Source organism: Colletotrichum godetiae (assembly GCF_030913485.1).
Source record: "Colletotrichum godetiae strain CBS 193.32 chromosome Unknown BDP55scaffold_5, whole genome shotgun sequence".
Taxonomy (NCBI): Eukaryota; Fungi; Ascomycota; class Sordariomycetes; order Glomerellales; family Glomerellaceae; genus Colletotrichum; species Colletotrichum godetiae.
Window position 1 is genome coordinate 1,368,520 of NW_026851253.1, and position 26,185 is coordinate 1,394,704.

A 26,185-nucleotide genomic window follows, 5' to 3' on the forward strand; every position below is an offset into this window, starting at 1 on the left:
CTAAGCAGTGCCGTCTTGAGCCATCAGATCCTTCATCGCTGCCAATCGATCTCCCTTGATCTGAGCGATCTCCTCGGCTTCCGCCTTCTGCAACTTGGTCATGTACTGTGTGAATGCGTTCCCAAGCTTGAGGACCTTATTGAAATGGCTCGCGTCCGGCTTGATGCCCTTGTCTTCCGCCAGTGCCAAAGCGCTCCTGACACAGTTGCGGTTTTGTCGGCCGTTGAGGGGCTGCGAAGCCCAAGATTTAGTCACTTCGCTGCCCAGTGCTTTACACTCTTCGCGCCAGAGGAGAGCTGGTGAGCCATCGCGGCGTTTGCGGCTGAGGTCTTGGATGAAGATCTTCCAGACTTCTTTGCGGAGGGATTCGTCGAATTGTGGCATGCCAATTGTGATGTGGATTCGGGACTGAAAGGCTTGGTCGAAGGCACCGACCCGATTGCTAGTTAGAAACATGATGCCACTGAAATACTCTAAAGTACGGAGGAAGACTGGATTAAAGGTCAGTAGTTGTTCAGACTACTACATTCTGACACGTTGGAAGTCTCGAGGGCTTACTAGATACCAGCGCATTCCTGTGCAGGTTGTTGTAGTCTCGGTTCTGTAGAAAGATGTCTGCTTCGTCTAGCAGCAGTATGGCATCCCATGCCACAGCATGATCAAAAATACTTGACAGCTTTGACTCGAGTGTCTCGGGATTTGTTCCGAGGTCTCCAGCAGTCACCATATAGAGCGGCTTTTTGAATGACTCTGCGACACACTCTTTGCGCGCCATGTCAGAACTGCCTCGGACTCTTTGCATGATAAACACATACCTGCAGTCAAGGTTTTACCAACGCCTGGAGGCCCATGGAGTAGAACAACTAAGCCTTCGCCTTTTCCCGCAACAAGGTCCTGGAACCCCGTATTGTGCGCTAGATAAGACTTGACCATGGCCCAGATGATTTCCTTGTACTCCGTTTTCAGCACGAGTCGCTTCCATGCATCTGCAGCAAATTGCACCGGCTTGAGGCTGGCAACATCGTACGGATCTTCTTATCAGTTAGTTATCATGAGGCGACAATATGGTGGTTGCGGGCACCTACCCCATGTTTTGCTACGAAGGCTGAAAGCAGTTATAGTGCGAGGACAGAGCATGAGGGCCAAATCGTCTGGCTCACTACTTGCTGGGATGTTGTCGTAGTTGCCAAACCAGCCATCTCTTACTGCTCGATCGTCAAATCCTGATCGCTGAGTTGAAGCGTGGGGTATGAAAGGGTTATACTTGAGTCTCCCCACTTACTGCTCTCTTCATCCTTCCAAATACTGGGTTGGGAAGCTTTAACACGAACATTTGTAGGCAAGGGCTGTGCTGGTTTCGGCATCTTGTTCGTAAATACTGCGTTAAGGGCTTTCGCATCCACTATCACTCTCAACTCGGAAAAAAAGGCTTGGCCATGCTTTAACATTGCCGAAAATTGTCGAAATCTAGAAGTCGTGTTCATGTCCCAGTAGTTCCGACCTCAAGAGAGTGCGTGGGTTCACATCATTGAGATCTTCCATAAACTTTTCCGGTACAAATCGCAATTTTGCAATTTCAGTTCCACCACGAAACCACTTCGCAGTGATGATTGAATGCTTTTTCCGGAAGGCACCAACCTTTGGGTCAAAAAGTATCGACCAACAGTGAATGTCAAGAAACTTTTTGTTTGGCTTCGGAGTGAAATCTTCGGGACCAAATCTTTCCCTTTCCCTGCGCGAAACCATGGTCGGGTAGTCAACCATGAAACAGACTGTATCCGGTCCCGCGATTCTCTCGAAGATGAGTTGACCCGGTTTGTAAAGTATTCAGAGATCGTCGTATTGGACCAACGTGCTAGGGCTTGCAAAGCTCAATGCCTCAAGCCTAGATTGGGTTTCACGGGCATTTTCGCCGATAAATGATAGAATTGCCTTTGCGACCCCAAGCTTGTATGTCGTAGTTGAGCCATTGTTGTCCATGGGGGACACAGCCTCTGCTTTCGGCACCTCTCTCTTAAGCGCGTCTAAACGCAGAAATAGCGGCGCGAAAGGTTGGGAGAACGTCGTTGCTCGAGCTGAAGGGCTTTTCCTGTCAAGAGGAAACCGTTCGAGACTCTCCAATAACTCATCAAATTCCCACCAATCAACCTCGATTTTGCAACCTTGAAAGTTCCCGAGCTCGTCCACGTCGTGAAAGAAGGTGACTCGCGGCGCGAGATCATTGGCCGCATGATTCTCTCCTTCCGAAGGAATACCAAGTCGCTTGCTCGTTCTATACTGGCCCCGACGATCCCTGTAAAACTGCGTCGTGACATGCTTGATTTCCACCCCAAACTGAGACTCGTGAGAAATATTTCTCATAGACCTTAGTCAGTTATCGACTCACTTCATTGATGTCTCGCGAAGCGGCAGTCTCACCGCGAGGCTTGGGACTCCTGGTTGTATCCCGTCCTTGGTATCTTCCTACGTAAGAAGTAGTCAGCTTCCCTGATGCACAAGTCCTGATGACTACCTACGGCTACGGGTGCGAGTCCGGGATCGGGATTTGGATCGGTATGAGTCGCTTGAGTACTCGGATGTTTCTTCCGACTCAGAAGGTAGTGTTTCGACATCTATGTTGGCCATGATGGCGGCCAAAAAAGTTGATTCTCGTAAGATGAGACTAAAATAAGTACGTTTACAGGAGGTCGAAAGTCACATGGGCGGTTTCTTTATATTGCGAGTATCCTCAACCTTCTTGGCATCCACTCAGCGTAGGTGTGGGACTCATCTATCTTGGTGGCTGAACACATTGTGACGTTACATGCATTTGGCCTTACCTATATGTACGACTTCTCAACGGCTTCTTATTGCTCAATATCATATAAGGAAGACCGAATCAGCTGATCAGTTGCCAAAATTGTAGCATTAGCCCCTCGTCTGCCTGCATAGGTGTGTACTTTACAGACATGAACGTCTTCTGAGTGTCAGTGAGCCTGCATCTCCCATGTCATGACGCTTCCTTACGTCAGAAACTTCAGCAACTTCAGCAACTTCAGCACTTCTATTGTCTCGCATCTGGAAAGTACTGCAGCCCAATTAGATACTGTTCAAGTCTCACATGATCTTACTTATTCGCATACCGTCCCGAGGAAACTGCTCACATTGCTGCCTTCTCGATATCTTCTGTGGTCTTATTTGCCAGCCTGATCTGCAACCACCACACACACAGGCAGATAGCGTGTACCAGCTGCGCAAAATCATAGACCGGCATTTTGTAAGAAGAGAGGATCAGTCAATTTTCATCTTGCAGATTTAGGCTGAATGCATGCTGACACGCCAGCGACGGTGAGCCTAAGTTTCACGCAGGCTGCGAGGCCACACGCAGCCAGAAATGGAACTTATTATTGTTCAAAGAATGTAGTTGAGTTTCCTTATATTTCCATGATTGATGATTGCTCCTACCCTCTGTTAATGGTAGCGATTCTTAAATAGTATTGGCTAACCAAACAAACGATCACGTCATGAACGACACACCATCGACTGTGCGCGAGCCACCAGGCCCTGGAGGCCCATTGAAAAGAACCATCAGGCTGGGCCATCCGGCTCCCAAGCGACTTCCAAGACCCCGAATCTGCGATGGAAGACTTCATCAACTTCTTGGAAAGACCAAGCCACAGAACTTTGCGTCCATGAAGGAGGCAGAGCTGATAGAATCTTTGAAAGCGCTCCACGAAGCTGCAGAAATACATGAAGATAAACCGCCATCTCGGAGCCCAACCAATACCATCGACGTCACCCGACCTGCGTGGGCTCTTGAATTGGCCGAAACCCGATCTCTGAGAGATAAATTCGAACAACTGGGCGCGGCAGTAGGCGAATACAACACTGCAGCGTCCCGCGAAGGACGCGAAATTGTGATCAAGAATGGCTGCGAGCTCAAGGATGTCCTATTTCAAGCGCATATGCTGCAGGAGATTGATTTTCCAAGCAAAGAAGACAAGAGTCTGGGCAGTAACATACAGGCTAGTTTGCAGCAGTTTTGTAAAACGACTCTTCATTATGCCGCAGTCATGGACACACTAGCACAACATCATCCTGAATGGGTCAGCTTAGCTCGGAGGACGATGAAGCTGTTGCTCATGATCCCAATCGAGTACCAAAAGGTAAAGGAAGGCATCGTCGCCAATCTTGGACGGATCGGGAATAAACTAGAGCTCGTGAGCCTGCTGTTGTCTTTCTATCCATTCGAGAGAATGACTGATGCGGCCTCGGTAATCTACGCTTCAATCGTAGATTTCCTAGGATTTTGTTTGCGATACTTGCGTAGCAACTGCTTGGGTAGGAGAGTTTCCGATGAAAACGTGATATTTTGAAGCTGCTGACGATGCATTTTTGCCACCTATTAGTCAGGACCTTCAAAACGATGGTTGCACCTTTTGACACCAGGCTTGGCCCCATCCTCAAGACCATTGACGACAGCTACGCCATCTTGAGGCAAGAGACCGAAGTCCAGTTTATGATTTCTCAATTTCAGAGGTATTGCGTTATACAGAGAGACCTGTTCGAGATGAAAGAAGATCAATGGCGAATTATTGGGGTACTAGAAGGTACTAACGTTGCAACGCAGAGCCTGTTCCAAAATCTTGTTCAACGCTAACACGGGCAACAAAGAAATAATTCAAAGGGATGACGTGGATCGAAGACAAAGAGTCAAAATAATTGAGGGTTGGTTCGTAAATGAGAAACGTCAGGTAAAAGCTCTAATGTTTCTATCAGCGTCTGAAAATCTCGACCGACAACTTTTGAAACTGCCCAGACTCGAAATATGCGAGGATTTCTTCCAGGACCTCCTACCACTGGACAAAAATCTCCATCAAATCCAGCTCGAGTTAGATTTGTTACCAATGTCTTATTTATCAGAGAGCGTCAATGTCCTTCGTCTTCCATCGTTCCAGGCATGGCTGAGCAGTACAGATCCTAGCCTTCTGTGGGTAGATGGATATGAGATCCCTCGCCGTCCCAGCTGGACGACAGACCTGTCTCTCAAAGTTGTGCGTGCAGCTATGGAGAGCGGCTATGACACACTTTCATATTTCGGAAGTCTAAATCGACGAAGCGACTCTGACGCGCCAAAACCGCGTGTCCTCGTGCAGAGCCTCCTGTTCGGCATGCTCCAGAAGTTTCCAGCAGTGATTTCACATGGCGACCCGGAGCTCTTCAATGCCGAGATATTCGTTGCTGCTAAGACAGACTTAGATCTCTCATGGAGGATCTTCGTAGAATGCCTGCGAGTTCTTCCATCTTCGATCGTTTACATCGTGATAGAGGGCGTTGACCTCGTCAACATGGCTGGGGATCAAGCCGCCGACTCCAAATCTTTGCTGAATCGCTTGAGCAGTATTTCCGCTGTTCTGTTGGATGAGAAAGTAGTCAAGGTGGCCTTGACGTCTGTTCGACCGAACGCAGGATTTCAGCACTTGTTTCCCAGCCACGATAGACTCGAAGTTGTTCATGAGCACAGACTTCTGATTCGAGTACCGGCAGCAGCAGCACGAAGGTGCAACCACCGATCGAAAATACAGAAAAAGAAGCAACTAAACCTCCATTCTCCAAGCCCAATGGTGGAGCTAAAACCGATTGATGTGGGTAGCGATTTTGCCCCTTCTGGCTCAGGCGGGGAGAGCGACGGAGTCGTCAGTGATTCAAGCTCCGACTCCAATATTTTTGGCAAGGGCAAGGGAAAGACAGACCGTGCGAGATACTCTTGGTCAAGCCCGACTCTCGGACACAGTCAGGCAAGCCCAGTACAACTTGACTCTTGTGCAAAGTTGAATTCGACGCCGACGGGAGAGCAAGAAAATGAGGACTCTGACAGTTCATTCGACATAGACAAGAAGACTAATACTGAGTTGCCTAAGGAAGCACCAGGCAGCGAAGAAGACCTATCAGATTTTGCACCGTGAAGGGAGGAGTATGGTCGACTTCAACGCTCTGGAGACGCGGTTTCATACCATAGATTGTCTTTCGCCGAGCCTCACTAAATACAAGTCAGAGTTGTTGGTGTTTACCTGGTTGATTACGAACACAGACCCTCAAAGACAGGAGATCAATGAATCCGACCTCTAAATTGAGGCGTGAATAATACGGAAGATCATTGGGCCTGTCTTGACTCCGTACGCGTTATTCCCTCAATCCCAAAAACCTGCATCAAGACTTTCAGATACAAGTGTGGGAAACGAAAGCGAGTGTGTTTTGTATTCGATATGGCGCAATGGTGAAGCACACTACACTCTATGATCATGTGAGTAATCACCGTTCACGAGATAAGTCTCGAACACGAGACATTGGCACCGGCCACTTTTGATCACAAACCGCGAGGCTTACACCGAAGGGGATCTCCGAAATCAACCTCATCGAGCGCAGCACGGATTGTGAGTTGCTACGGTTGGCGAATGACTGGGATGGCCCGAGTTCAATGGGTTGAGGCACCCGGTTTGCCGGATTCCCGACCACGCGTCACGTCGGAAGCAGTAGGTTACCTGACAAATAAGAAAGTTTGGTTTGATCTGCGAGTAAGCTTCGACTCAATTCTCCCCGCGTCGATGCCTTCACCACATCCAGCGCCTTGCAGAATGACAGATCCGAAAAGCAGGCTGTGCAATCATCGTACCCTTCATGAGACCGTTGACGTGTGGCCTGCTCGCCATCTCCGAAAGACAAGGACTGCTTACGCATTTCACTTCGGGAGTCTCACGATAAGCATCGACTAGTGCCGGGTATGCACTCAAGCTTAAATGCGCGGTTTAAGACGGGCGGTATCTACATAGCGGTAAGTCCGATTTTCCAACTAACAGACCCACGTCGACTACTTGTATCAATGGACGCTGAATAAGATAGAACATCCGTCGACGTAGCTCAGTCGAGCAATGTGAGAGTAACGCATTATTATATGTGAGTCATTATAGCGATGGCCGCCCAGAACCTGATCGACGTACGACCTGGACGGGTGCAACATTGACGACTGCTTGGCAAGGCCCGTCCTAGCGAAGTTGTTGGGATGACGACGATCCTGTGGATAATTATCCGAGAACACAGTCTTCGGACGATTACCAACCAATTTGACCCGTCCGGGAACCGCGTGGGACTCATTGTGGGACAGGTATTACAGTTCCCCCTTGCTGCCCCTTCATTACAATAGTTATGATGTGGAATGAGCGTCCCGGAGCCTTAGTTCTCCAACATGGCTAAAACGACAATGAAGGGGAGGCTTAGCAGCTTTCGCACTAGTCGAGGGTTTCAAGCAACTTTGAGACCCTGCTACTGCGGTGGTGCCGCTCTCGATTCATGTCAACAGAGCTTAAATTCTCTCTTCCTCCACTTGCGGCGGGGGATAAACGGCAAGGCGGAGAAAAGATGGAGGCCGGCCGAGGAGACCGCGGGCAGCGTGTTTTCAGGCCTCGGGCTTCATCTTACGGATAACGGAAGCGGCATCTTTTGCCCTGCTCCTCAGCGCATGCAGGGTCCGTCCCAGTTTTGAGATCAGCCCACCGGTGAACCTGAGACTCGGCGAACTTTGTTTTCCTCGTTGGGCTGGCTTGATTCTAGTCTTTTGGCAACCTCTCCGCACGCACTTTCTGGCTCTGAATTGACTCTGGAAAGTGCAATCACCACGTGTGGACATGTAGTAAATATCGGCTGCCTTTCTTAGAATCAGACGCCGCTGATATGCCTATGGGGACGGAGCGCAATATCTTCAGCTTACTTTCGAAGTTATCAAGCATTTTCAACTTGTTGAACCAACTCAAGAATCAAGCTTCTTGTTAGTTTTTGCTCGCTTGCGTTCAGATCAAGCAAGTCCACGCGAAACAATCACTAGATGACGAGGCCGACATGTCTTGGCGTCTTGACTGATGTCGCCAAGCCACCAAACACGTTGCTTCGAAATCGGGTCCGGTTGCTCAAGCGATTGGCAGATTGTTTATAGAAGAAATTGAAACCTGCTCATAAGGCAGGCGGACATGTCGGACTACGACGCGCCAGCCCGGCGAGTCATCGATGCAAGAAGAGGGCGAGTGATCACTATGCGAAGAGATCAGACCTGTAGCAGATGGTCTGAAGACCTCTATAATTCGGCAAAAGATGAAGGAGACCTGATACTGAAGTGAAGGAAAGGATGGAAGTTAGAAGAGAAAATCTAGGTCCAGACCGAGGGAAGACAACCGAGGGTTGGATGAATTTGGTGCGAACACTCGTTCTCGCCAAGAATTGTGACTGGTGCTTGTGGTGGGAAGCTTCCGACACCTGAAGATCTTCAACCCGTCTATCGGTGCTTGTGATCCATGGGACTGCTCCAACAACAGACACACAAGAAGCTCGCGCGATGGGAACCCTTTTGGTTGGTGTCTAGGTGCATTGAGCAGAAAATTGGTGTACAGAGCAGCCCCAAGGCGAGCGAGGATGAAACGCGATGTGCGGCGATCCCAGCCAGCGACTGGCTGGAAAGATCAGCCCAAAACACATGCGGGTAAACCTTCTTCTCCTTCGCATCCACCCCAAAGCTTGTCTCTCTCGGTTCAGACATCAGACGGGCCGGGCGATGCGCGCGGGGTGGCCGTTGTGGACACCCACATTGTGAATTGAAGCTTCACCCGAGAGCGAAACGACCCCTGACAGCACCGCGAAGACTGGGACTGAGTTGCTTCCTATCGTGCGGTGAACAGGGTCTTTCGGCGTCCTCGGACGAAGTATGTTCGCCTACGTTTGAGATGACGACGCGATGGAAAGCAGATGTAAGTGGCCGTGTCCGATTTCACTCGGAAGGTTGGGCTATATAATTCAATCGAAGAAGCCGTAAATTCCACCGTTTGGAGCATCATCTCAATCTCATTCTAGTTCATCAAGCTCTACACTAAAGGCTCTTCGCTCTCTACACTCTTTACACTACTTTACGTCTATCATTTAAATCACTAAACAACAGTCAAGATGCGTTACACTCAGCTCCTCCTCTCTCTCTTCCTCCTCTTCACCTTCGTCATTGCTCTGCCCGCGCCGGCGCCGGTAGAAGCCGTTGCCGCGCAAGACGCCGCCGACAAGAATAAGAACAAGAACAACAATAACGGAACTAAGGGCACCAAGACGAAGACAAACAACAATGGCAACACCAACAAGGGCCAGACCAACAAGGGCCAGACCACCAAGGCTACGAAGAACGGCACCGGAGGAAACACCAGGCCTACCGCTGACGAATGTGCGGCTGCCAAGAAGTTGGCTACTGGCATCGACAAGAACATCTCCATTCAGAAGCAGGAGCAGAAGGATGTTGCTGCTGTGAAGAAGGCTGTTCAGTCTGGAAACAAGTCGCAGTTCGACCAGGCTAAGACGAAGCTCGTTGCCACTGTTAAGTCAGGAGCGGATGTCCGCGCTGAGAACCAGAAGATTGCTCCCAAGGGTAACGCTGCGATTCCGGGTCTGAAGAAGGTATGTTGCACTCAACCCACTCTTCGGAGAACAGAAGTGAAAGACATGAGACTAACAAATCATCATAGGTCCAAAACGCGCAGGCTACTGAGCTGAAGCAGGCTCAGGGTCTCACGGGCAACAACGCCGATCTGGACACCATCGCCCAGATGGAGAAGGAGTTTGCCGGAGGTATCGACCAGAATCAACAGAACAAGAAAGATGCCGTCAAGGGCTGCTAAGCATCTCTCGTGGCTGAACAGGGCTTGGGATACGGGGAAAGTACACCACGAAACAGACTAAGGTTGACCTGGAGTGATGAATAGCGTTGTAAATGGAGGATTCTCAGTACATATATATTGAATGAAGCCGGTTCGGAAAACTTCTCTCCCATAGGTAAGACCGCAACCGCGTCAGCCTAGGCTTTGACAGGCTCTACTCAAGGTGAGCCAAGGCGGCCATAGTCTTCTACTACCTAAAACGTGACTTGATGTCATCTCATGCCACTCATTCAGTCAGTCACTATAGGTGATTAATGGGCTTTGAGACAATTGGTTGGTGTGACATAGTCTCTTGAACTGCTTTAGATGAGAGCTTGAGTCGAATGAGACATTGCTAAAGGCTGGTCTCAAAGAGAACAACCATCAGCCATTGCTTAATTTTGGAAGCTGACAAGCCACCTTCGGCTGCTTATGGTCTGTTTCTAATGTTTGTTGAACAATATTGATGCAGAGGTACTCCATCGATTGAGGCGGAGGCAATGCAGGATGTTATGGTATCGCTACGAGTAACTCACAACTTGATATGATCTATGCAGCCGCGGCCTCGAAACTTATTTGAAACAGGTACATTCCAGTGAATCACCCTTCAGTGATGTGGCGACATCTACAAGAGAACAGGATCGCCGTATCGCTCGCTAGCATCGAATAAAACTCCGCTGCGTGTAGCTGCTCCTATTCAGGCAAGTCCCTGCCTTCGACTGGGAATCATAACTACATATTTTTGCAAGGTGATTAGTTGTGGAGCTTTTGAATATGTCTATTAATAAATGGTTTTCTTATCATCTAAGGACAAGGTTCCTCGCAAAGAATAGCAATATATCAGGTTATGTAGGGAAATGGCTCACCGCAGATAAAGACTCAACAGCTTCTTTTTCTTTCACACCTACAAGATGAGGAGTTGGCTGATCATAAAGTGATATCTTAAAGCAGTTTTACTTCGACCACGCGCAAGACTTGATCTAGTAGCCAAGTTCGCAAATAGGACCAGAAAGTCAATGCAAGTCTGTCTAAAGAGAACGAAACGACTTTGTCCTGAGTAATACGCTCTATGTCTGATCTGAGAGTTTTTCGAGAGAGGGGAGTTTCGTAGAAGGTATAAAGTTCAATAAATTACCAAGCGGAATATAAAAGTTGATAAGTATGAATATGCAGAGCTGTCATATTTGAAATACGACTTTTACATCTGGATCAACTTTTCGAAAGATGTGTCTCATGGCTTGTTTAAACTGAAAATTGAGCTTACCTTCGGCCTCCGGATTAATGTAATAAACGTACACGGGAAAAGCAATGGGATGTTGACTTAGTCATTCTTCACAAGGTGGTATTTGAGATGATATTATGAATTGCAATGTATTAAGGAAATTCGAAGGCGCAAGTAAATGATTACTCGCTATTACCAGGCCAAGTTGGCCGACGGTTAGGCTTTTGAGGAAGTGGTTGATTAGTGAACAATGCCGAGCGACCCTCAAAGTAGGTAGAAACTTCCGTATCTAATTTAACTCTGAAGTATGAGCGATAAGGCTCGAGGGCATGAACTCTGGCTAGCAGTTCTGACATGTAGCTTCCAGCAGTGGCCATGTGAAAGACAATATTTCTGGTGACGATCCTTGCAACTGAAAGTAGCAAAACATACCGTAAGACTGTCAGCAACCGAGCTTATCATTTATTAGCTACAATCTGGACCTTGTTAAATTCATAGCGAACACAAGAAAGCAAATGGTTAAGCTGGCAACTTGGAGTCAACCTCACCTCATGCGTAAAGATTTAGAGCTTGGAAATTGTAACGAAGAACCGACATGATGACTTTATCGCGAAGGAAACCTTGACACCCTGCAGAAGCATCTGCCATGGCTTGAGATTCTCTTTCTAAGATCATCAAACCGTGAGTTGTGATATCATGAATCATTCATTGGTGTGAGTCGATCGTCTAAACTACGCTTTCCCTAGGCCGTGGCAGGCAGCGAACCTTTGCCCACATCACGCATCACCAAGGGTTTAATCATTGATTATTGAAACTACGGGGCTAATATGCAAACAGTCATGTTATCAGTCTCGTGGTTAATCAGATGCCTTAAACAACCTTTCACCTGAGATTGAAATGCGACTGGCTCAGACGCACTGGCACTCCGCTGAACGCCATCAACAGGAACGCTCTAACACGGTCGAGATAACTTTCCGTCTTCTTTGACTCGACATCATCCGTCCAATGTCTGTAATATCATATCCTTTATAGGCCTACGAGAAATGCCGCGCGCGAAAACTTTCAACCCGCATTGAGGAGGCCTGGAAACAAATTCGCGCAGATTATCTACTTGCCGTCTTTCCGAGGAAACAATGCTGTCATTATTCAGGGTCAGCAAGCTTCGCCGGATCGCCTCGTTACCGTCTTTTCAGGATGCCAAGTGCCGTGTTCCTGAAAGACAGCTCGGACAGTTGCGGGCGGGAAGGAACTCTCTTCTTTATCGGATGGATGTTACGAAGAGAGTCATGGCTGTCTTGTCGCAGTGCTTATCAATAATCATGGTAGTCTTCCCCTCTCAATTTTGCGAAATTCCGCCGAAGGGCACCACTTCTCCGCACTCCCCTTGAAAAGTCCGCAATAGCAGCGCCGTGCCTTGAAGTGGGCGATGATTGCGGGCAATGTCCACTAATTAGGCTTTTTAACTCGGTTTCTTGCGAGCCTAACTGGGTTGCGAGGGGTAAAGTCTGCTATCAATGCCGAAAAAGGGGGCTTTCTAGTTCCCTGAGGAGTAATGTTTCTCTTTGGCTTTTGCTGACGCTCAAGGGAGGCTGGTCTTGTCAGCGGAGACCTGGAAGCACTTTCTCCTCCCCTCGCATTAGACCTTCTCACCTGTCAACTCTGACGCTCAGGAGTTGGTAACTTGGTGCAGTCCGGCAGTCGCAGTTTGGTAGGTGAGTGATCGCCTCCTCACAGCGTAACATTCCTGGCTGGTAATTTGCTTAAGATAGCCTTATGACTCGCAGATCTCTCACGTAGGAAGTTGTAGACGACTTGGCGTTGCTTGAGATCCAGGGCCGGTGGGCAAGGGGTTCTGCTCCGTAGCGCGCCCAGAATAACAGACCCCGGCCGCCGAGCCGGAGATCTCACCCTCAACTAATGGCCGGATCACCAAACACTCTGGGGGCGCCGCCGTGGCGCGCCGTGGCGTTCCGGAGTACCGGTTCACTCACACCCACCATCCCGATCTTTCGCGGTTCCAACATCCAAACTGACGGCTTGGCATTACAACGGTTGCGCTTGGTGACGCCCTGATTGTGATGGCTCGATGACTCGAGAATAACCCAAATTCCCAAATCGTTCGTTGCTTGACTTCTGCACAAAGTGCCGGTTCTCGCGTCTCTCTAGGAATTAAAGTCTTGTTCCCTCTGAGCTTCTCGCTTTCTTGCTGTACGAACGCCCGAACCCCCAGACAGGGTTTGTCGCAGATTTCGCGAGTTGTGACCACGTCCACAACCGTCCGCACCGGAAGCAGAGCGGCTCAAGAACTTGCGACGTTTCACCCGCGTGGATCCCACCAAGCTTGTCTTGCTTTCGTGCCTGAAGAGCCTCAAGAATGCATGTTTCGCCCCAGGGATCACCCTCGGGCAGTTCTTCTTTCTTACGAAGACCACTTACAGGGCAGAGAGAGGAACGGGGTACCACGTTAGCTCCCGTGGTTCCGGCCAACGGTTGATATCCATCAGCACAAGGATTAAGGTATGGGAGGCTGGCTTTGAAGCTATGATCGCCGGGCCATCAGCGTCGGATCATTGGCATCTCTCTGTCAGCGACAAGGATCATGTCGTCGTCGGGCTAGGGCCGAGTTGTGGTATTTGTAGTCGCAAGGCCGCACATCTGGCCCTGACGCTGCTTCATCCGGTCTCTGTTCGCCCTGTCTCATCATTCAAATCATCGTGCTGGTCACTCGTTTCTTTCAGTCTTGTTTAATCCCAACACTGTCCTTTCTTCATAAACCGCCAGACTACCTACTCTTTCCGCTTTACAGGCCGATAAACAAACATCCCAAGTAATCACTTCAAGATGCGCGCTTCAATCACTGCCGCCACGGCGCTGCTCGCCGCTTTGGTCTCTGCTCATGGTAACATTGTCTCGCCTCCTGCCCGTGGTGTCGGCGCCGCAATGGCTGCAGCATGCGGACAAGCGAACGTGAAGGCTGTGACAGCCGATCCCACCATTCCTCTGGAAGATTTCACCAGCCCCCCTGCAACATGTAAGCAAGGCTCTAGAGCGTGAATCAATCAGACAGATCACTGACATAATATCAAGGCCAACTTGACCTTTGCAGAGGAGCCAAGTTCGAGGACAACAAGGCCAATGTCCAGACCTTCAAGGCCGGACAGGTCGTCAACATGAAGGCCGAGATCCCGATTCCCCACGAGGGCCCCATGAACGTCTCTATCGTCGATACCGCAACCAATAAGGTTATCGGACAACCTCTCATTGCATTCGACAGCTACGCCGACGAGAATCTCGCGGCACTGCCCAAGAACAACACCGACTTCGACATCACCATGCCCTCTAACCTACCCGCGGGCACCTGCGCTCAGGCTGGCCAGTGCGTCGTCCAGTGGTTTTGGGTTGGCACCGCAGCGAAGCAAACGTACGAGAGTTGTGTAGACTTTGTTATGGCTTGAGCGATTAGAACATCATCGCCTAGGTATAGAGCAATGGGAGGTCTTTTGAGCGCGTTTGAGCACGTAGATCAGCGTCGCATCCATGTGAATGCCGCGCCATTTTGAAGAGCTTTTTCTATTACACTTTGATTATTCGTGACAAGGAATGCGACACACTTTACTTTCCCCATAAAGTAACGCTGCTTGTGTGACGACTTTATGATTAACGCTGAAGTACTCAGATCACGTACGACATCAAGATGTCCAATCCCCAAGTAACAGGTCGAGGGGCATATTTTCCATAAAGTCTAGGGAAGACTCGTTGAGCAACATTCGTAGACTTGGGTCTGCAGCATCGTCGTCGAAAGCCGGTTGATCTTCGCCGTAGAATGCAAAGTCATTCTCACTCGGCAGATCAGCAAAGTTTTGCGTCGGCGCAACGAAGTGGGATGCCGTCGGCCTCGCTTCAGCCTCATCACCCGGCTGAGGAACCACGGATTGGGAGTAGTTTTGATCCAATTCTAGGTCCAACTGCGGTAGGGACTGGAACTGGCTGTGGATGCGATCGAGCATCTCCAGGCATCGATTTGCCGATCTGCTCTTTTGCGCCAAGGTCTTCAAGCAGGCGCGTGATTTGGAGACTGAGTGTTGCCATGCAAGTCTGTCTGTCTGGTCTGTCGAAGTGGCCTTGGTGAGATAGTTCGCTTCCAGGACTAGAGTCGCCTGGAAAAGGAAGTATGTCGCGTACCATACGATTCCTTGGTGAAGAGACACTTCATTCTCCATGGAGAAAGTAGCAATGTCGTGGATGCTTTGCATAGCGACATCAAGACACTTTTCTTCCGCATTTACCTTGGTGGGCAGGTAGCTGTGATGTTGCTGACTTCCGCGCCAGAGAAGAATGCGAAGGTTCTGCTCTTTCCAGAGCACGACCGCTCGAGGCGCCCGGAACCATGTTGGGCAATCGGCTTGGCTGAAGTATGCCGGCAGAGCTTGTTGCCAGCGGTTTAAATCTCGCTCCATTGTTTCAGCGACTCTGTATTCGACCTTTGTTCCGGCTGTCTTTGCTAGTAGAAACTCGTGGTACACAGCGTCGGCAATCTTGGCTAGCTTTGCTTGGGCAATGATAGCCGAGTAAGTAGTTGGGTAATCAACCGGTGGTGGTACCGGTGCCTTGAGTGGTAGTTCCTGGAAGTAGATTAGCACCTCAGAAATATAGGATAGAAAAGCAAAACTACCTTATCGTCAATGTTTCGAGGGACCCGGGTATCTATGAAATCTTCCGACATTGCGGGTGGCCGTCCGGTGGTAATGTTGAACCCACTCTCGAAACAGTAGATAGCCCAAAAGAGCTGCCGCCGCCGCTCATGTCCCAGAGTATCTTCCAACCCTGGAGGTTCGCGATGTAGACCTAGGCCCAAGGCCATTCTGTAGGCTAAACCGCTAAAGTTATAGCCAGTATTGGTCCTATCTCTCTTCTGTAGGTAGTTGCTCATAAGCAAGAAGGCCTGAACTGTCTCAATCGTGCCGGACTCAAGCATTTGAAGAGACAAACTGGAACGCGCTGCGCTGTAGTAGCTAGACTGCAGATGCTCTGACTCGGTGCTAGAGAGCCAGTGGCCGATGGCCAAAACCATCTGATAAACGACACGCCATGGCGAGTTCGTCAGCCGTTGACGACGCCCTACTTCGACCCTTTCTCTAAAAGTCCGCTCGTGAAGAACTGGGTAAGAGGTGTTGTAGAGTAGAAAGTACGCATCGATCAACCGGCCAGCGATATATGACGAAGGCAGGTCAAAAGGTTCAGGTAACGCGAATCCGGCTGAACTGGATGATCTACGTTGTCTTTTACGATGCGATGTGTGGTGCGGCGTGGCTGGATGCGCAACGTGGATCACGGAGTCGATCTCCCCAAGCAACTGGGAACCAGAACTGCTCCCTGAAAGTTGACGTCAGGCATGGCTCATCGGTCAACTGTCTTCCGCAAAACCAATCTTGGTGATAGCTTACCTAAGTATCCAGAGTCATGGGTTGGCAGCATAGCCATCCCGTCATTCTCGTGGGCTGAAGATTTGAACTCTGGCGACAGCGACCCCTCGTGCCATTCGTAGCTGTGAGGTGTGACTTCATCCGAGTCTCCCGGCGGGGAGTGAAGCGAGCTGCCGCCGCCATCATCTTCATTCCCCACTAAGTCCTGCTGGACCCGTGTCTCTTCAATGGCTGAGTTGATGTCGAACTCTGGGTTCAAGGACTTGACGAGGCTCTGAAGCTGCTTGCACCGGAGCTCAGCTGCGTCGAGGTTCTTCCGGGTCAGAGGCGTCCGATCAGGGGGCCTCTCAAAGCTGCACGTCTTGCCTGTTTTGGCGCAGTAAGAACATGGGTCGTTGGCTGCGCTGCCTCTCATGCATCGGCTTTTGCGCTTCTGACAGTTGACGCAGGCCCGGACGGTGCCTGAGTTGGAACATCGGCGGGAAGGGTCCGGCATATTTTGTGCTTCAACATCCAGTCCCTGTCATGGATATTCCGACTCGTGGGGAATGCCGGAGATCAGAGGGCCGTAAGGGGGCTCAAATACAGTTTCTTCTCCCTGCGTAAGTCTCCCAAGGCTGCGTATGCCATCCCGGGTCATTCAAGAGAGTTTCGAGATATGAATCCGCTAGCACGTGCCTCATCCAAGACGTTGTCAAGCCACGAACCTTTGATTTACCCCTCAAGAAATTGTTCTCGGAGCACAGTCGCCCGATGAGCGCCACTCAGAAGCCAGAAATACGGGGAATTGCGGGGTGGTCGGGGGCGGGAGTACGGATACAACGACTTAAGAGAGACTGGCATTGCCGAGGGTTTCAATAATGGCCCGTTCACGACAGTAGAGTGTTTGACTACCCAATACCAGAAGACAGTGAGATTGCCTGCAAGACGGGGCAGATCGGCGAAGATCGTTGCGTTAAGTTGGTAATACTGCTGACAAACCCGCCGATGCGCCCAAAATCATGGCAAGTGGAACTTGAACGACGACGTAAAATTGTGCTACTAACCGAATATCTTTGGAGACTGGTTGATTTTAGAGTTTCATTGAGGCTTGTAAGAGGTCCCAGTCCGCGAGTGAGGCTCTCGAGGACGATGATAACTTCGAAAACAACCTCAGCTGTATCACATATCCTGAGCCTGCAGGAGGAAGTGGGATGTTCGCAATCATTCCGGAGGTGTTATTATTAGCCCCGCAATCTTCTTTCATTACAACCAGTTCATTCAAATTCAAAGCGCCTGCATCATAATTGGAACCTGGAACGCTCAGGCGCGGGATTTCGTCTTCATTACCCTTTCCTTTTCCCTCTCCTTTTTGATGATTAGCCTTTCTTGTACTAATTTTCTTTAGTAGGTTGCTTGGGCGTGAAAGAAAACATTGCTCACGCGAAAAAAGCACAAATTGTTCAGAAAATTATTTCACATTAATATTAATTATTGCTGGATGTTTGAAGTCTGAAGCAAAAATTCTAAGAAAAGTTGAAAAAGCCCCATCTCTGTCACTAAACGCCGCGCCATCTTTTCTAATTTTAAGATTCTATTCGCATCTGACATAGATGCCCGCTCAATTCCTTTATGCAGGGATAATGATCAAGTCGACGACGTTGCAGTAGCTCAGAGGGGGAGTCGCGCCGGAGTAAGCGTAGATGTGCTGCCCAGAGCCCGTGTTTCCGTCGCCGACCATGCTCGCTTGGCGGATGCAGAACTTGTATGCCTTGCCATTAGCGTTCATGAAGACCTGGGAGTTGCCGTTGGCGAGAGTGGTGTAAGAGAAGATCTTCATAGCGCTGTTCTTGTTGTTGGACCAGTAGAGCAAGCTGTACGTGTTGGAGTTCGAGATGTAGTAGTATGCGTTGTGGGTGACAGAGTAAAGGCTGCCGTCAGCGGCAACGATGAAGGTCTCACGGCTACCCTGCTTGTACCAGTTATCGGTCATGTGGGTGGCGTCGTCAGACAGGGCATACTGGGAGTTGGGGTTGACGATGGGGTTGATGCTGAGGTAGCCGATGGTGCCGGTGGGAGCGCTGGCGGCAACGTTGATGGTAGTAGTAGAAGTGACAGTCTGGACGACGATGACAGTGCTGGTGGCTGCCGTGGTGGTGCTGGAAGCCGCGCCCGTGGTGACAGTCTGGACAGTAGTAGCGGACACGGTCATGGTGGTGGTCACGGGGGTGGCGAGCAGGGAGCAAGCGGAAGAGACGACATCGGCTGGGGATTGCAGTTAGTATCATGCGATTCGGAATAAAGGGGGATGAGACATACCAGAAAATCCGGCCAGACCAGCGGGTGTACCATCACGGCGAGCCTTTCTGCGAGAGGTGGTGGTGTTGGTGGAAGGCGTGACATCGGGAAGGGCAACGACATCCAGGAAGTTTCCATCGTCATCCTTGGTGCCGTTGACAAGAGGCTCATCGCGTGCCCAGAGACCACGTCTGACCTTGACGGAGTGATCAAGGGGAGTGGGGTCATCGTGGAGGCAAGTAGTGGTGGGACGGGGAGGCAGATCACGCTTGAGCTGCTTGGTAACGGCAACCAGCTGAGTAGTGGTGCTGTAAGAGGTGGTCAAGGGGGTTACAGTCGAGACAACGGTAGTGGCAGGGACAGTAGAGAAGTCAGTCTCTGTGGCGGTGGTGACCGGGGTCGTGTAGCCGAGGAGAGAAGAGCAGTAAGGCTGAAGGCTGGAGGTGACAATGGCCGAGCTGGCACTGGCGACGGCGCAAGGAATTCTGGGCTTGCCGGCGTCCGTGGCGTTGGTGTAAGAGAAGCTGTAAGAGATGGTATAGTGGTCACTGCCACGCCACTGGCCGTTGTTGGTAGCATAGCTGTTGTCCCAGGCCTTGGAGTACTATAAGATGTTAGAGATTGTCGAGGCGGTGTGTCTAGGCTGAAGATTGAACTTACCAAGGAGCAGTACTGTCCCTCGGGAACCCCGTTCTTCAGGACGAAGAAGGTGTTGAAGAACTGGCAAGTCTGGGCAGGGGCGTTTGCAGGAGGGTGAGCAACGTTGTACTGAGACTGAGCGGTACAGGCAGCGGCGCAAAGCTTGGGATCAAAAGGACCGTCGGTGAAGATCTTGGAGCCCAAGAAAGTATCGTAGCCAGCGCAGTCGAGGGGAGCGTTGATGGAGTTATCCCCCAAGTAGACGGCGGAGCTGTAACCGGCCTGGTCATCAGCGCGCTGGGCAACGTAGCCGTTGGATCCAGCAATGACGACCTCGAACTGGTTGCGCCATTGGCCACGGTTGTTTGCGGTGTTCTCGTAGACGGGGCCGCCCCAGAAGACACACTTGATGACATTGGTGCTGGCGGGGTTGGGGCAAGCATCGGCGGGTTCCTGGATAAAGTCAGAATCTGATCACTGGTGTTAATGAGATAGGCCGGACTTACAACACTGGGATCCCGCTCGAAGTAGATGTTGAAAGCAACACAGCCGTTGATGGCATCACACTTGGAGGCACAGGTCTTAGTGTCGTAGCTAGTGAGGGTGGTGTAACCCATGTAGCCATAGGCACTGCTGGATCCCTGCAGGTTCTTGAATGTGTTGAAGTAGCCAGAGGGAGTAGCAGCATTGTTGGCAGATGACGCGAGGTCCGCGTCGCTCAAGAAAGCGGCCGAAGTGTCGGGGTTCGGGACGGGGCCGTATCCGACGGGCTGCAGCTCGCAAGCTGAACGTTCGACGAGACGCTTCTTCTCCGACTTGACAGGCGCAGTCTCCTGGGGAAGAGGACTGGCCTTGACCTCAGCGACAACACTGGCAGCTGCAGCGTTGGCATCGTAGGGAATGACGGTGGGAGAAGCGCCAACGGGAACGGTGGTATGCGGCGGCTCGGGAGCTTCGTCAATGACCTGCCAGACAAGGTCTTGGGCCTTGGCGAGCGCGACAAAGGCGCTGATGATAGGAGCAGAGCGCATTGTGTATAATCTCTGTTGATCCGCAGAGGTCGATTGAAGGGAAGAGCTTTCAAGTATCGGAGCTCAAGATGTGAAAGGAGTGAGAAGGAGTGAAGAGGCTTGAGTTGACTGGTATGATATCTCATCGACAATGGCGGATGGCGGAGTTCCTTATGTAGTCAATCCATGATGCCTCTGACCTCGTAGTCTAGCTCATGCTTGTTCCTTTCCCGTTTGCTATCGCACTTGTAACGACAAGAATAGTGCTCGTCTCTCTCCACGACTCGCTCCGTGTTCACGATAATACATACAATAGCGTTGATGCTGAAATCTCATTTCCACATCACGCGGCCGGCAAAAAGCGGTGGAGGACTAGGTCCGGAGCTGGACCACGGAGCTGTACCATGGGATTGGGAAAGGCGGCCGTGTGCTGGGCGCTCTAAGAGTCCATGTCCCCCCTGCTAGACACCATTTCCAGACTGTTGGTATTAGATTCTGGACCCTCAAGGCCGCACAGATGGCTGTATTAGGGAAGAGTCCCTGGTTCTTGGGGCTCAGGTCAATGATAGATCCACGTGGGTTCAACGTGTAGCCTCCTTGCCCGTTGCCAGACTGAGAAATTCAGCTCGCAACGGGAGTTGTAGCTGCGAGTTCACGGACCCAAAACAGCAGATTTAAGCTAGCTCAACCCCTCGTGCCTGGTGGAGATCCTCAGCTTGCGTAAAAGTCTGGACTCGGATATGCAGGGGTTACCAGCAGGGGTAACGGGCGGCTGACGATCGATAGTCGAGGAAAGTGGTGAGAGACCGCTTGCTGGCCTATGAGATTGTTTCGGCAGATGAGAAGGCATGAGGGTCGGTCCCTGAGTTTCTGCATCGTAAGGCGCTAAGCGAGTAGACGCCATGCCTTTGACGTGTTAGTCCTACGGTGTTACCGACGGAACGGACGATGAGGATGCGCTTTACTCCTATCGCATGTCGCCGATCAGTCTATCGAGTAACTAAGACCAAGATAAGCTTCCTGGGAACCCAAAAAAGATGGGAAAGTAATTATCGATGAGATCCACACATATGGATGCCGGGGAAAAGTCTGGAACAAAGGACTGCACGATATAACGTGTTCAGGAGTAAAACTAGGCCTTCTCCTCCCTCAGACCTTCTCATCATTATTCGGAGGCATCCAGACTCTCCGGTGCTTCTTCTACAGAGTAACTCTCAGATGAACTGATCAGATGCACTTCAGCGTCAGCGACATCACGGTGTGAGCCACAAGCTTGACTGTTGTGAGGTTCTCGGTTGAGAGTCAGCGTGTAGGAAGGAAAATGCCCCAGATCACCTCATGACATGTTTTCACGTTATGCGTTGACAGGATGGTTTGAATCTTACTCTCTCACGATCCCTCATCGAACGTCCAGGTCACATTCGCAATGTTTCATGCGTAAGTTAATCCAACATGAAGTCTTTGCTGGATTTTGAGTGATCGCGATGATGGAGCTGAAGTCATGCATCAGTATCTACACAGCAGTGGCCACTGAGACCGCAATACGGGGGCAAGGAAGGAAGCAAAAGTAGAAGTGAAGTTATCATGAGGTCCAGAAACGGCAAGGTTCGCGCCGATCGTGGCGCCAGCCTGCACTAGACTGCCACGAAAGCAAACACGGAAGAAAATTTGCCGATCTCGAACCTGATTGCACAGATGATGAGTCAATGCCAGGTACTAGCTCGCTTAGTGGCAGTCCGGCTGGACACTTATACCCTGACGGTACTAGATCCAAGTGTTCCTGACTTCAAGCCGCCTCGAGGGCTTGTGGGCGTCACCATCTTCGGGAGGCCGCGCGGTGAATCCCGTTACATCCGCTCAGCAAACGCCATTTTGGACTCTCTGACCTCCATCTCCTGAATGATTTTGCGGCATTCTCACTGAAGATAATGTAAGTTAGGCGGCTTTACATATGTTTACGAGGGATGTCACGATGCTCGCAACAAATCGCGGCCAACTTCATAGTCAAGCATCGGTACTTTCCCTGTGGTTCTCAGTTTTCACAGATTTTGCCCTTCAAGCGCACGAGCCTTGGACAGAATGCCGAACTCGGCACGTACTCCCGTCCTTTGCCGATTTGACTTGGCAGCCTAGAACCTGGTAGCTTGAACTGTCAAGCCACAACGCCTGATCAATAACTCAATGAGGAATAGACGCAATCAATCGACAAGGGCGACAATATTGTGGCTTGCTGTCAAAGTGCTAACCGAGAAAACCCGTAAAGTACAACGGACAAAAGCCTCCATGTCTGCTGTAAGCCGCGCGGATCGATCGGCATCTTGGGTACGAAGGATTAAGCCAGAATAGGTGAATCTCTCCCTAAATAACACCAAGCTCGAAAAGGGGCAGTGCACACAGCATTATTAGTAGTGGTTTTCTGGGTTGTGTACCTGATGCCGAGAGTCGCGATGTTGTTGTGTGGCTTGGATCACAGGCAGCATCAGGTGATGAGGCTTCGAGGGGTGGTAATGAGATAACTGCATCGACCTCCCCAATTCAGAGGTGGTGGAACATGTCCTGTTCTCGACTTTGGCCTCGAGTGGTTCCCGGATGGGAATCGCGCGACCCCATGCTGGCGACCAAGGGCTTCTCTTTCAAAAGGCGATCAAGTTGTGGTGGGCTACATCAAGCTCAACAGTCGTTCAGTTAGTTGATAAACCTCAATTCGGGAAAGATGGTTGATCAAAAGCCATGACACCACTATATGCAGTCCTCCGTAAATTAACTTCATGCTTTTGACCCAATTTCGGTGGTAGACCTAGACGTGAGGAGAAAAGCATGCTGACTTCTCTCCTCGCCGTGGCCTCTTCATCTCACTTGGCATGTGTGTGATTCAAAGATACGCGGTCTCTGTATGAAACCGGCAGTAGAAGGACTCGATTTCAGCTTTAATGATCAGTCAGTATGTCAGATCGAACATCATTTGCCTGAGTACTTACTTTATTCAGTAAGCGATGCTCTTCCGGAACTGATCGGATTGAGAGGGGGCTCAATGTCATTTGACTTCCCGTCCATGTTCGCCGTATTTTTGACTGTTCGGCCGAGAATGCATCTTTATGGAACTTTCTCTGATAGTGGCTACGCGCCGTTGATGATAGTCACCAAGAAAGGGGTCTGTTGATGTCACCAACACCATTACTACATGAGGATGTTCATAACGGGAATAAAAAATGTGGTCTAAGGCCAATTGAGAAGGATTTCGCTTGAGTCTTACGTCAATTCGAACATGTTTGTAACTCTCGTTCGGGTAGACAAGAAACTAAGATCGCGGCAAACACCACTCTAAGTGCGACGTCCGAAGACGGAGCCGTGCCACAGGTATGACACAGAGACCAGGGTATTCTTTTCAAAGCGGGGTGAGAGTTAGTCGTTCTCGGACGATAGTAGAAGGATTCCATCTGATGTTGATGGATGTAAACCCCATATCGGGCAGAACCCGGCCGACGAACTACGAGTTGGGGTCATCTGATGAAGGCATCCTCGTCGCCTCCACCTTCGGAGCACAGCACGCCGATGACAAGATTCCAGGCTTGCGGTACCGTGGAAGCATCCACTTTCCCCAGTTTCCCCGGTCATTATCGGGACCCCAGAGAGTCTAACGACGTGGGTCGTCTGGAGGAATTCTCCGATGATGCGTCTTCCATTATGTATAGCCATGTTTTCCTCCTCCCATCGGAGGAGTGGTTCGTCCCAGCCCTTTACCCATGCAGATATCAATCTTTACCTCCTGCTCTTTGAATAATCGAACTCGTATTTCCATTCTACGGACACTGTAAACATGGAGATCTCCTACGGGGCAGCCGGTAAGAACAAAGACATCAAACACACATTGTCCTGAACAAGGACCGTCACTGAATATCCCTCCTAGGTTATAAGGGTCTCATTCATGAGCCATACATCTTCTTCCTCGCATGTTTTGCAAGCATTGGTGGCGTATTGTTTGGGTAAGATCCTTTGCTGACTTCTGGTCTCTTTGCAAAGGCGCATAACTTGATCTTAATGACTTATCGGGACTCCTCCAGCTACGATCAGGGCGTAATCAGCGGCGTCCTGGTGATGAACAATTTTGTTAGTGTACAAGTGATATCCTCTTCACCACACCTAGAGATCTAACATCTATTCTTACAGGCTAAACAGTTCCCAACCCTATCCGAAGACGCGACTCTCCAAGGATGGATGGTGGCAGTACTTACACTTGGAGCGATGGTCGGCGCTTTGGTCAATGGCCCAATTGCTGACGCCCTATCCCGTCGCTGGACTATTCTCCTAGCCAACATCATCTTCCTCATCGGTTCCATCATACAAGCCGCCTCGATCAACGTCCCCATGATCTTCATCGGCCGCTTCATTGCCGGGGTGTCGATTGGTCAGTTGTCTATGGTAGTCCCTCTGTACCTGAGTGAGCTTGCGCCGCCAAACCTTCGAGGAAGTCTTGTCGCGCTTCAGCAGCTCGGTATCACGGTGGGAATCATGGTTGCTTTTTGGCTGGATTACGGGACTCAGCATATCGGAGGTACCGGCGACAGTCAATCTCCTGCGGCTTGGAGACTTCCACTCGCTCTTCAATGCGTTCCGTCAATGATACTTGGTGCTGGAACATTCTTCTTGCCATACACCCCACGCTGGCTTTTGATGAAAGGTATGAATGGTTGAAGCCCTGAGCTTATTGAATTTGTCCTTATGTTCGATTGGCAGACCGCGAGGAAGATGCGCTTACTACCCTCGTCCGCATTCGGCGTGTTCCGCCAACAGACGCCCGGCTCAAGCTCGAATTGATGGAGATCAAAGTTGCAGCCCGATTCGACACTGAGACGACTGCCGAGATGTACCCCGGCGTCACTTCCCGTCTAAAGCTTACGTTGGAGAGGTACAAGTCACTATTTGTTGTTCGCCACCTAAATCGCCGTTTGGTGATTGCCTGTCTCCTTCAGTTGATCCAGCAATTTACCGGTATGTCCTACGTCCGATCTGTCCCTACCACCCGATTGTATTTGTAGCCAAGTGATTCATTCAGTCTGGTGTCTCCTCAATAAATGACTGACAAGAACTTGATTTAAGGCATAAACGCAATTATTTACTACGCTCCACGTATCTTCCAAAACATAGGGCTCTCAGGCAACTCCGTAGATCTTCTAGCAACTGGCGTCGTCGGTGTCATTAATTTCTTCTCCACCATCCCTGCTATCATGTTCATGGACAGATGGGGGCGTAAGAAAGTCCTCATCATCGGCGGAGTTGGCATGGGGGTGTCCCAACTCATTGTGGGTACTCTCTATGCTGTCTACAAGGACAGCTGGGCAAGCAACAAGTCGGCCGGGTGGGCTGCCGCGTTCTTTGTATGGGCCTATATCGCCAATTTCGCTTTCAGCATCGGCTGCGTCAACTGGATCGTGCCTTCAGAGATCTTCCCACCTGGAGTGCGATCCCAGGCAGTTGGTCTTGCGATTGGAACCAATTGGCTGAGCAACGTAAGTCAACAAGAAATGTCGATGCTGTTGCTTTAATACTGACATTTAGAAGTTCATCGTTGCTCTCATCACTCCTCGAATGCTTGAGGCTATCACGTTTGGCACATTTTACTTCTTCTTAGGTGAGTCACGGACTCTTTGAGCTCTTGCTTATAGAGGATACTGACTAGTCAGCTTTCTGTGTGATTCTCGTCGTTTGGGTCTACTTCTTTGTTCCAGAGACCAAAGGAGTTCGGATCGAAGAGATGGACAAGCTTTTTGGAGGCAATCAAGGAGAAGCCGACATGATCAGGATGGCAAATATCAGGCAACAGTTGGGATTGATCCAGGGGAACGATTTGAAGAAAGAAGTTGATATTGGGGTTAGTGAGGTAGAAAAGGCATGAATTACCGACATCTGATTTGGGAC

General features: G+C 50.2%; 9 protein-coding genes across 9 annotated transcripts; 5 read left to right on the top strand and 4 right to left on the bottom strand.

The window, feature by feature from the left end:
* On the bottom strand, window positions 1-1,137 carry BDP55DRAFT_690753 (P-loop containing nucleoside triphosphate hydrolase protein; the record flags this gene model as incomplete). Its single annotated transcript, XM_060576901.1, has 4 exons — window positions 1-491; window positions 559-762; window positions 816-1,031; window positions 1,086-1,137. The coding sequence occupies 4 exons, from the start codon at window positions 1,135-1,137 to the stop codon at window positions 1-3; spliced, it is 963 nt and encodes a 320-aa protein (XP_060434706.1).
* A 345-nt stretch (window positions 1,138-1,482) lies between these two features.
* BDP55DRAFT_316040 (uncharacterized protein) lies at window positions 1,483-2,659 on the bottom strand. The gene is made up of 3 exons (XM_060566722.1): window positions 2,517-2,659; window positions 2,387-2,463; window positions 1,483-2,334 (listed from the first exon to the last, which is right to left on the bottom strand). Exons 1-3 carry the CDS (start codon window positions 2,623-2,625, stop codon window positions 1,828-1,830), a joined length of 693 nt encoding a protein of 230 aa, XP_060434707.1. The 5' UTR covers window positions 2,626-2,659; the 3' UTR covers window positions 1,483-1,827.
* A 728-nt stretch (window positions 2,660-3,387) lies between these two features.
* BDP55DRAFT_316105 (uncharacterized protein) lies at window positions 3,388-4,788 on the top strand. Its single transcript, XM_060566723.1, has 3 exons — window positions 3,388-4,320; window positions 4,389-4,707; window positions 4,759-4,788. Exons 1-2 carry the CDS (start codon window positions 3,504-3,506, stop codon window positions 4,637-4,639), a joined length of 1,068 nt encoding a protein of 355 aa, XP_060434708.1. The 5' UTR covers window positions 3,388-3,503; the 3' UTR covers window positions 4,640-4,707; window positions 4,759-4,788.
* A 4,095-nt stretch (window positions 4,789-8,883) lies between these two features.
* Window positions 8,884-10,103, top strand: BDP55DRAFT_764784 (uncharacterized protein). The gene is made up of 2 exons (XM_060580926.1): window positions 8,884-9,459; window positions 9,528-10,103. The coding sequence occupies exons 1-2, from the start codon at window positions 8,965-8,967 to the stop codon at window positions 9,678-9,680; spliced, it is 648 nt and encodes a 215-aa protein (XP_060434709.1). The 5' UTR covers window positions 8,884-8,964; the 3' UTR covers window positions 9,681-10,103.
* Window positions 10,104-13,618: 3,515 nt separating this feature from the next.
* BDP55DRAFT_316123 (uncharacterized protein) lies at window positions 13,619-14,492 on the top strand. Its single transcript, XM_060566724.1, has 2 exons — window positions 13,619-13,951; window positions 14,008-14,492. Exons 1-2 carry the CDS (start codon window positions 13,762-13,764, stop codon window positions 14,373-14,375), a joined length of 558 nt encoding a protein of 185 aa, XP_060434710.1. The 5' UTR covers window positions 13,619-13,761; the 3' UTR covers window positions 14,376-14,492.
* A 117-nt stretch (window positions 14,493-14,609) lies between these two features.
* On the bottom strand, window positions 14,610-16,839 carry BDP55DRAFT_627692 (fungal-specific transcription factor domain-containing protein; the record flags this gene model as incomplete). Its single annotated transcript, XM_060571791.1, has 3 exons — window positions 14,610-15,542; window positions 15,593-16,293; window positions 16,365-16,839. The coding sequence occupies 3 exons, from the start codon at window positions 16,837-16,839 to the stop codon at window positions 14,610-14,612; spliced, it is 2,109 nt and encodes a 702-aa protein (XP_060434711.1).
* A 1,104-nt stretch (window positions 16,840-17,943) lies between these two features.
* BDP55DRAFT_316146 (uncharacterized protein) lies at window positions 17,944-20,387 on the bottom strand. Its single transcript, XM_060566726.1, has 4 exons — window positions 19,766-20,387; window positions 19,281-19,712; window positions 18,642-19,224; window positions 17,944-18,587 (listed from the first exon to the last, which is right to left on the bottom strand). Exons 1-4 carry the CDS (start codon window positions 20,288-20,290, stop codon window positions 17,953-17,955), a joined length of 2,175 nt encoding a protein of 724 aa, XP_060434712.1. The 5' UTR covers window positions 20,291-20,387; the 3' UTR covers window positions 17,944-17,952.
* Window positions 20,388-20,830, top strand: BDP55DRAFT_316145 (uncharacterized protein). Its single transcript, XM_060566725.1, has one exon. The coding sequence runs from the start codon at window positions 20,485-20,487 to the stop codon at window positions 20,710-20,712; it is 228 nt and encodes a 75-aa protein (XP_060434713.1). The 5' UTR covers window positions 20,388-20,484; the 3' UTR covers window positions 20,713-20,830.
* A 3,070-nt stretch (window positions 20,831-23,900) lies between these two features.
* On the top strand, window positions 23,901-26,182 carry BDP55DRAFT_649379 (sugar transporter). Its single transcript, XM_060573900.1, has 8 exons — window positions 23,901-24,111; window positions 24,177-24,252; window positions 24,331-24,376; window positions 24,437-24,947; window positions 25,004-25,258; window positions 25,367-25,776; window positions 25,829-25,898; window positions 25,951-26,182. The coding sequence occupies exons 1-8, from the start codon at window positions 24,087-24,089 to the stop codon at window positions 26,160-26,162; spliced, it is 1,605 nt and encodes a 534-aa protein (XP_060434714.1). The 5' UTR covers window positions 23,901-24,086; the 3' UTR covers window positions 26,163-26,182.
* The last annotated feature ends 3 nt before the right edge of the window (window positions 26,183-26,185 follow it).

Bases quoted from the DNA above. Each gene is read 5' to 3' on its own strand.
- BDP55DRAFT_316145 (XM_060566725.1), top strand. From the start codon at position 20,485: ATGCTTGTTCCTTTCCCGTTTGCTATCGCACTTGTAACGACAAGAATA.
- BDP55DRAFT_649379 (XM_060573900.1), top strand. From the start codon at position 24,087: ATGGAGATCTCCTACGGGGCAGCCG. The intron at 24,112-24,176 runs GTAAGAACAAAG...TATCCCTCCTAG, and splicing joins GATCTCCTACGGGGCAGCCG to GTTATAAGGGTCTCATTCAT. The intron at 25,899-25,950 runs GTGAGTCACGGA...CTGACTAGTCAG, and splicing joins CACATTTTACTTCTTCTTAG to CTTTCTGTGTGATTCTCGTC.
- BDP55DRAFT_316040 (XM_060566722.1), bottom strand. From the start codon at position 2,625: ATGGCCAACATAGATGTCGAAACACTACCTTCTGAGTCGGAAGAAACA. The intron at 2,464-2,516 runs GTAGGTAGTCAT...CTTCTTACGTAG, and splicing joins CCGGACTCGCACCCGTAGCC to GAAGATACCAAGGACGGGAT. The intron at 2,335-2,386 runs GTGAGTCGATAA...CACGAGTCTCAG, and splicing joins CTTCGCGAGACATCAATGAA to TTTGGGGTGGAAATCAAGCA.
- BDP55DRAFT_764784 (XM_060580926.1), top strand. From the start codon at position 8,965: ATGCGTTACACTCAGCTCCTCCTCTCTCTCTTCCTCCTCTTCACCTTC. The intron at 9,460-9,527 runs GTATGTTGCACT...AAATCATCATAG, and splicing joins CGATTCCGGGTCTGAAGAAG to GTCCAAAACGCGCAGGCTAC.
- BDP55DRAFT_316123 (XM_060566724.1), top strand. From the start codon at position 13,762: ATGCGCGCTTCAATCACTGCCGCCACGGCGCTGCTCGCCGCTTTGGTC. The intron at 13,952-14,007 runs GTAAGCAAGGCT...CATAATATCAAG, and splicing joins CACCAGCCCCCCTGCAACAT to GCCAACTTGACCTTTGCAGA.
- BDP55DRAFT_316146 (XM_060566726.1), bottom strand. From the start codon at position 20,290: ATGCGCTCTGCTCCTATCATCAGCGCCTTTGTCGCGCTCGCCAAGGCC. The intron at 19,713-19,765 runs GTAAGTCCGGCC...GACTTTATCCAG, and splicing joins TCGAGCGGGATCCCAGTGTT to GAACCCGCCGATGCTTGCCC. The intron at 18,588-18,641 runs GTATGTCTCATC...TGCAATCCCCAG, and splicing joins TGGTCTGGCCGGATTTTCTG to CCGATGTCGTCTCTTCCGCT.
- BDP55DRAFT_316105 (XM_060566723.1), top strand. From the start codon at position 3,504: ATGAACGACACACCATCGACTGTGCGCGAGCCACCAGGCCCTGGAGGC. The intron at 4,321-4,388 runs GTAGGAGAGTTT...GCCACCTATTAG, and splicing joins CTTGCGTAGCAACTGCTTGG to TCAGGACCTTCAAAACGATG.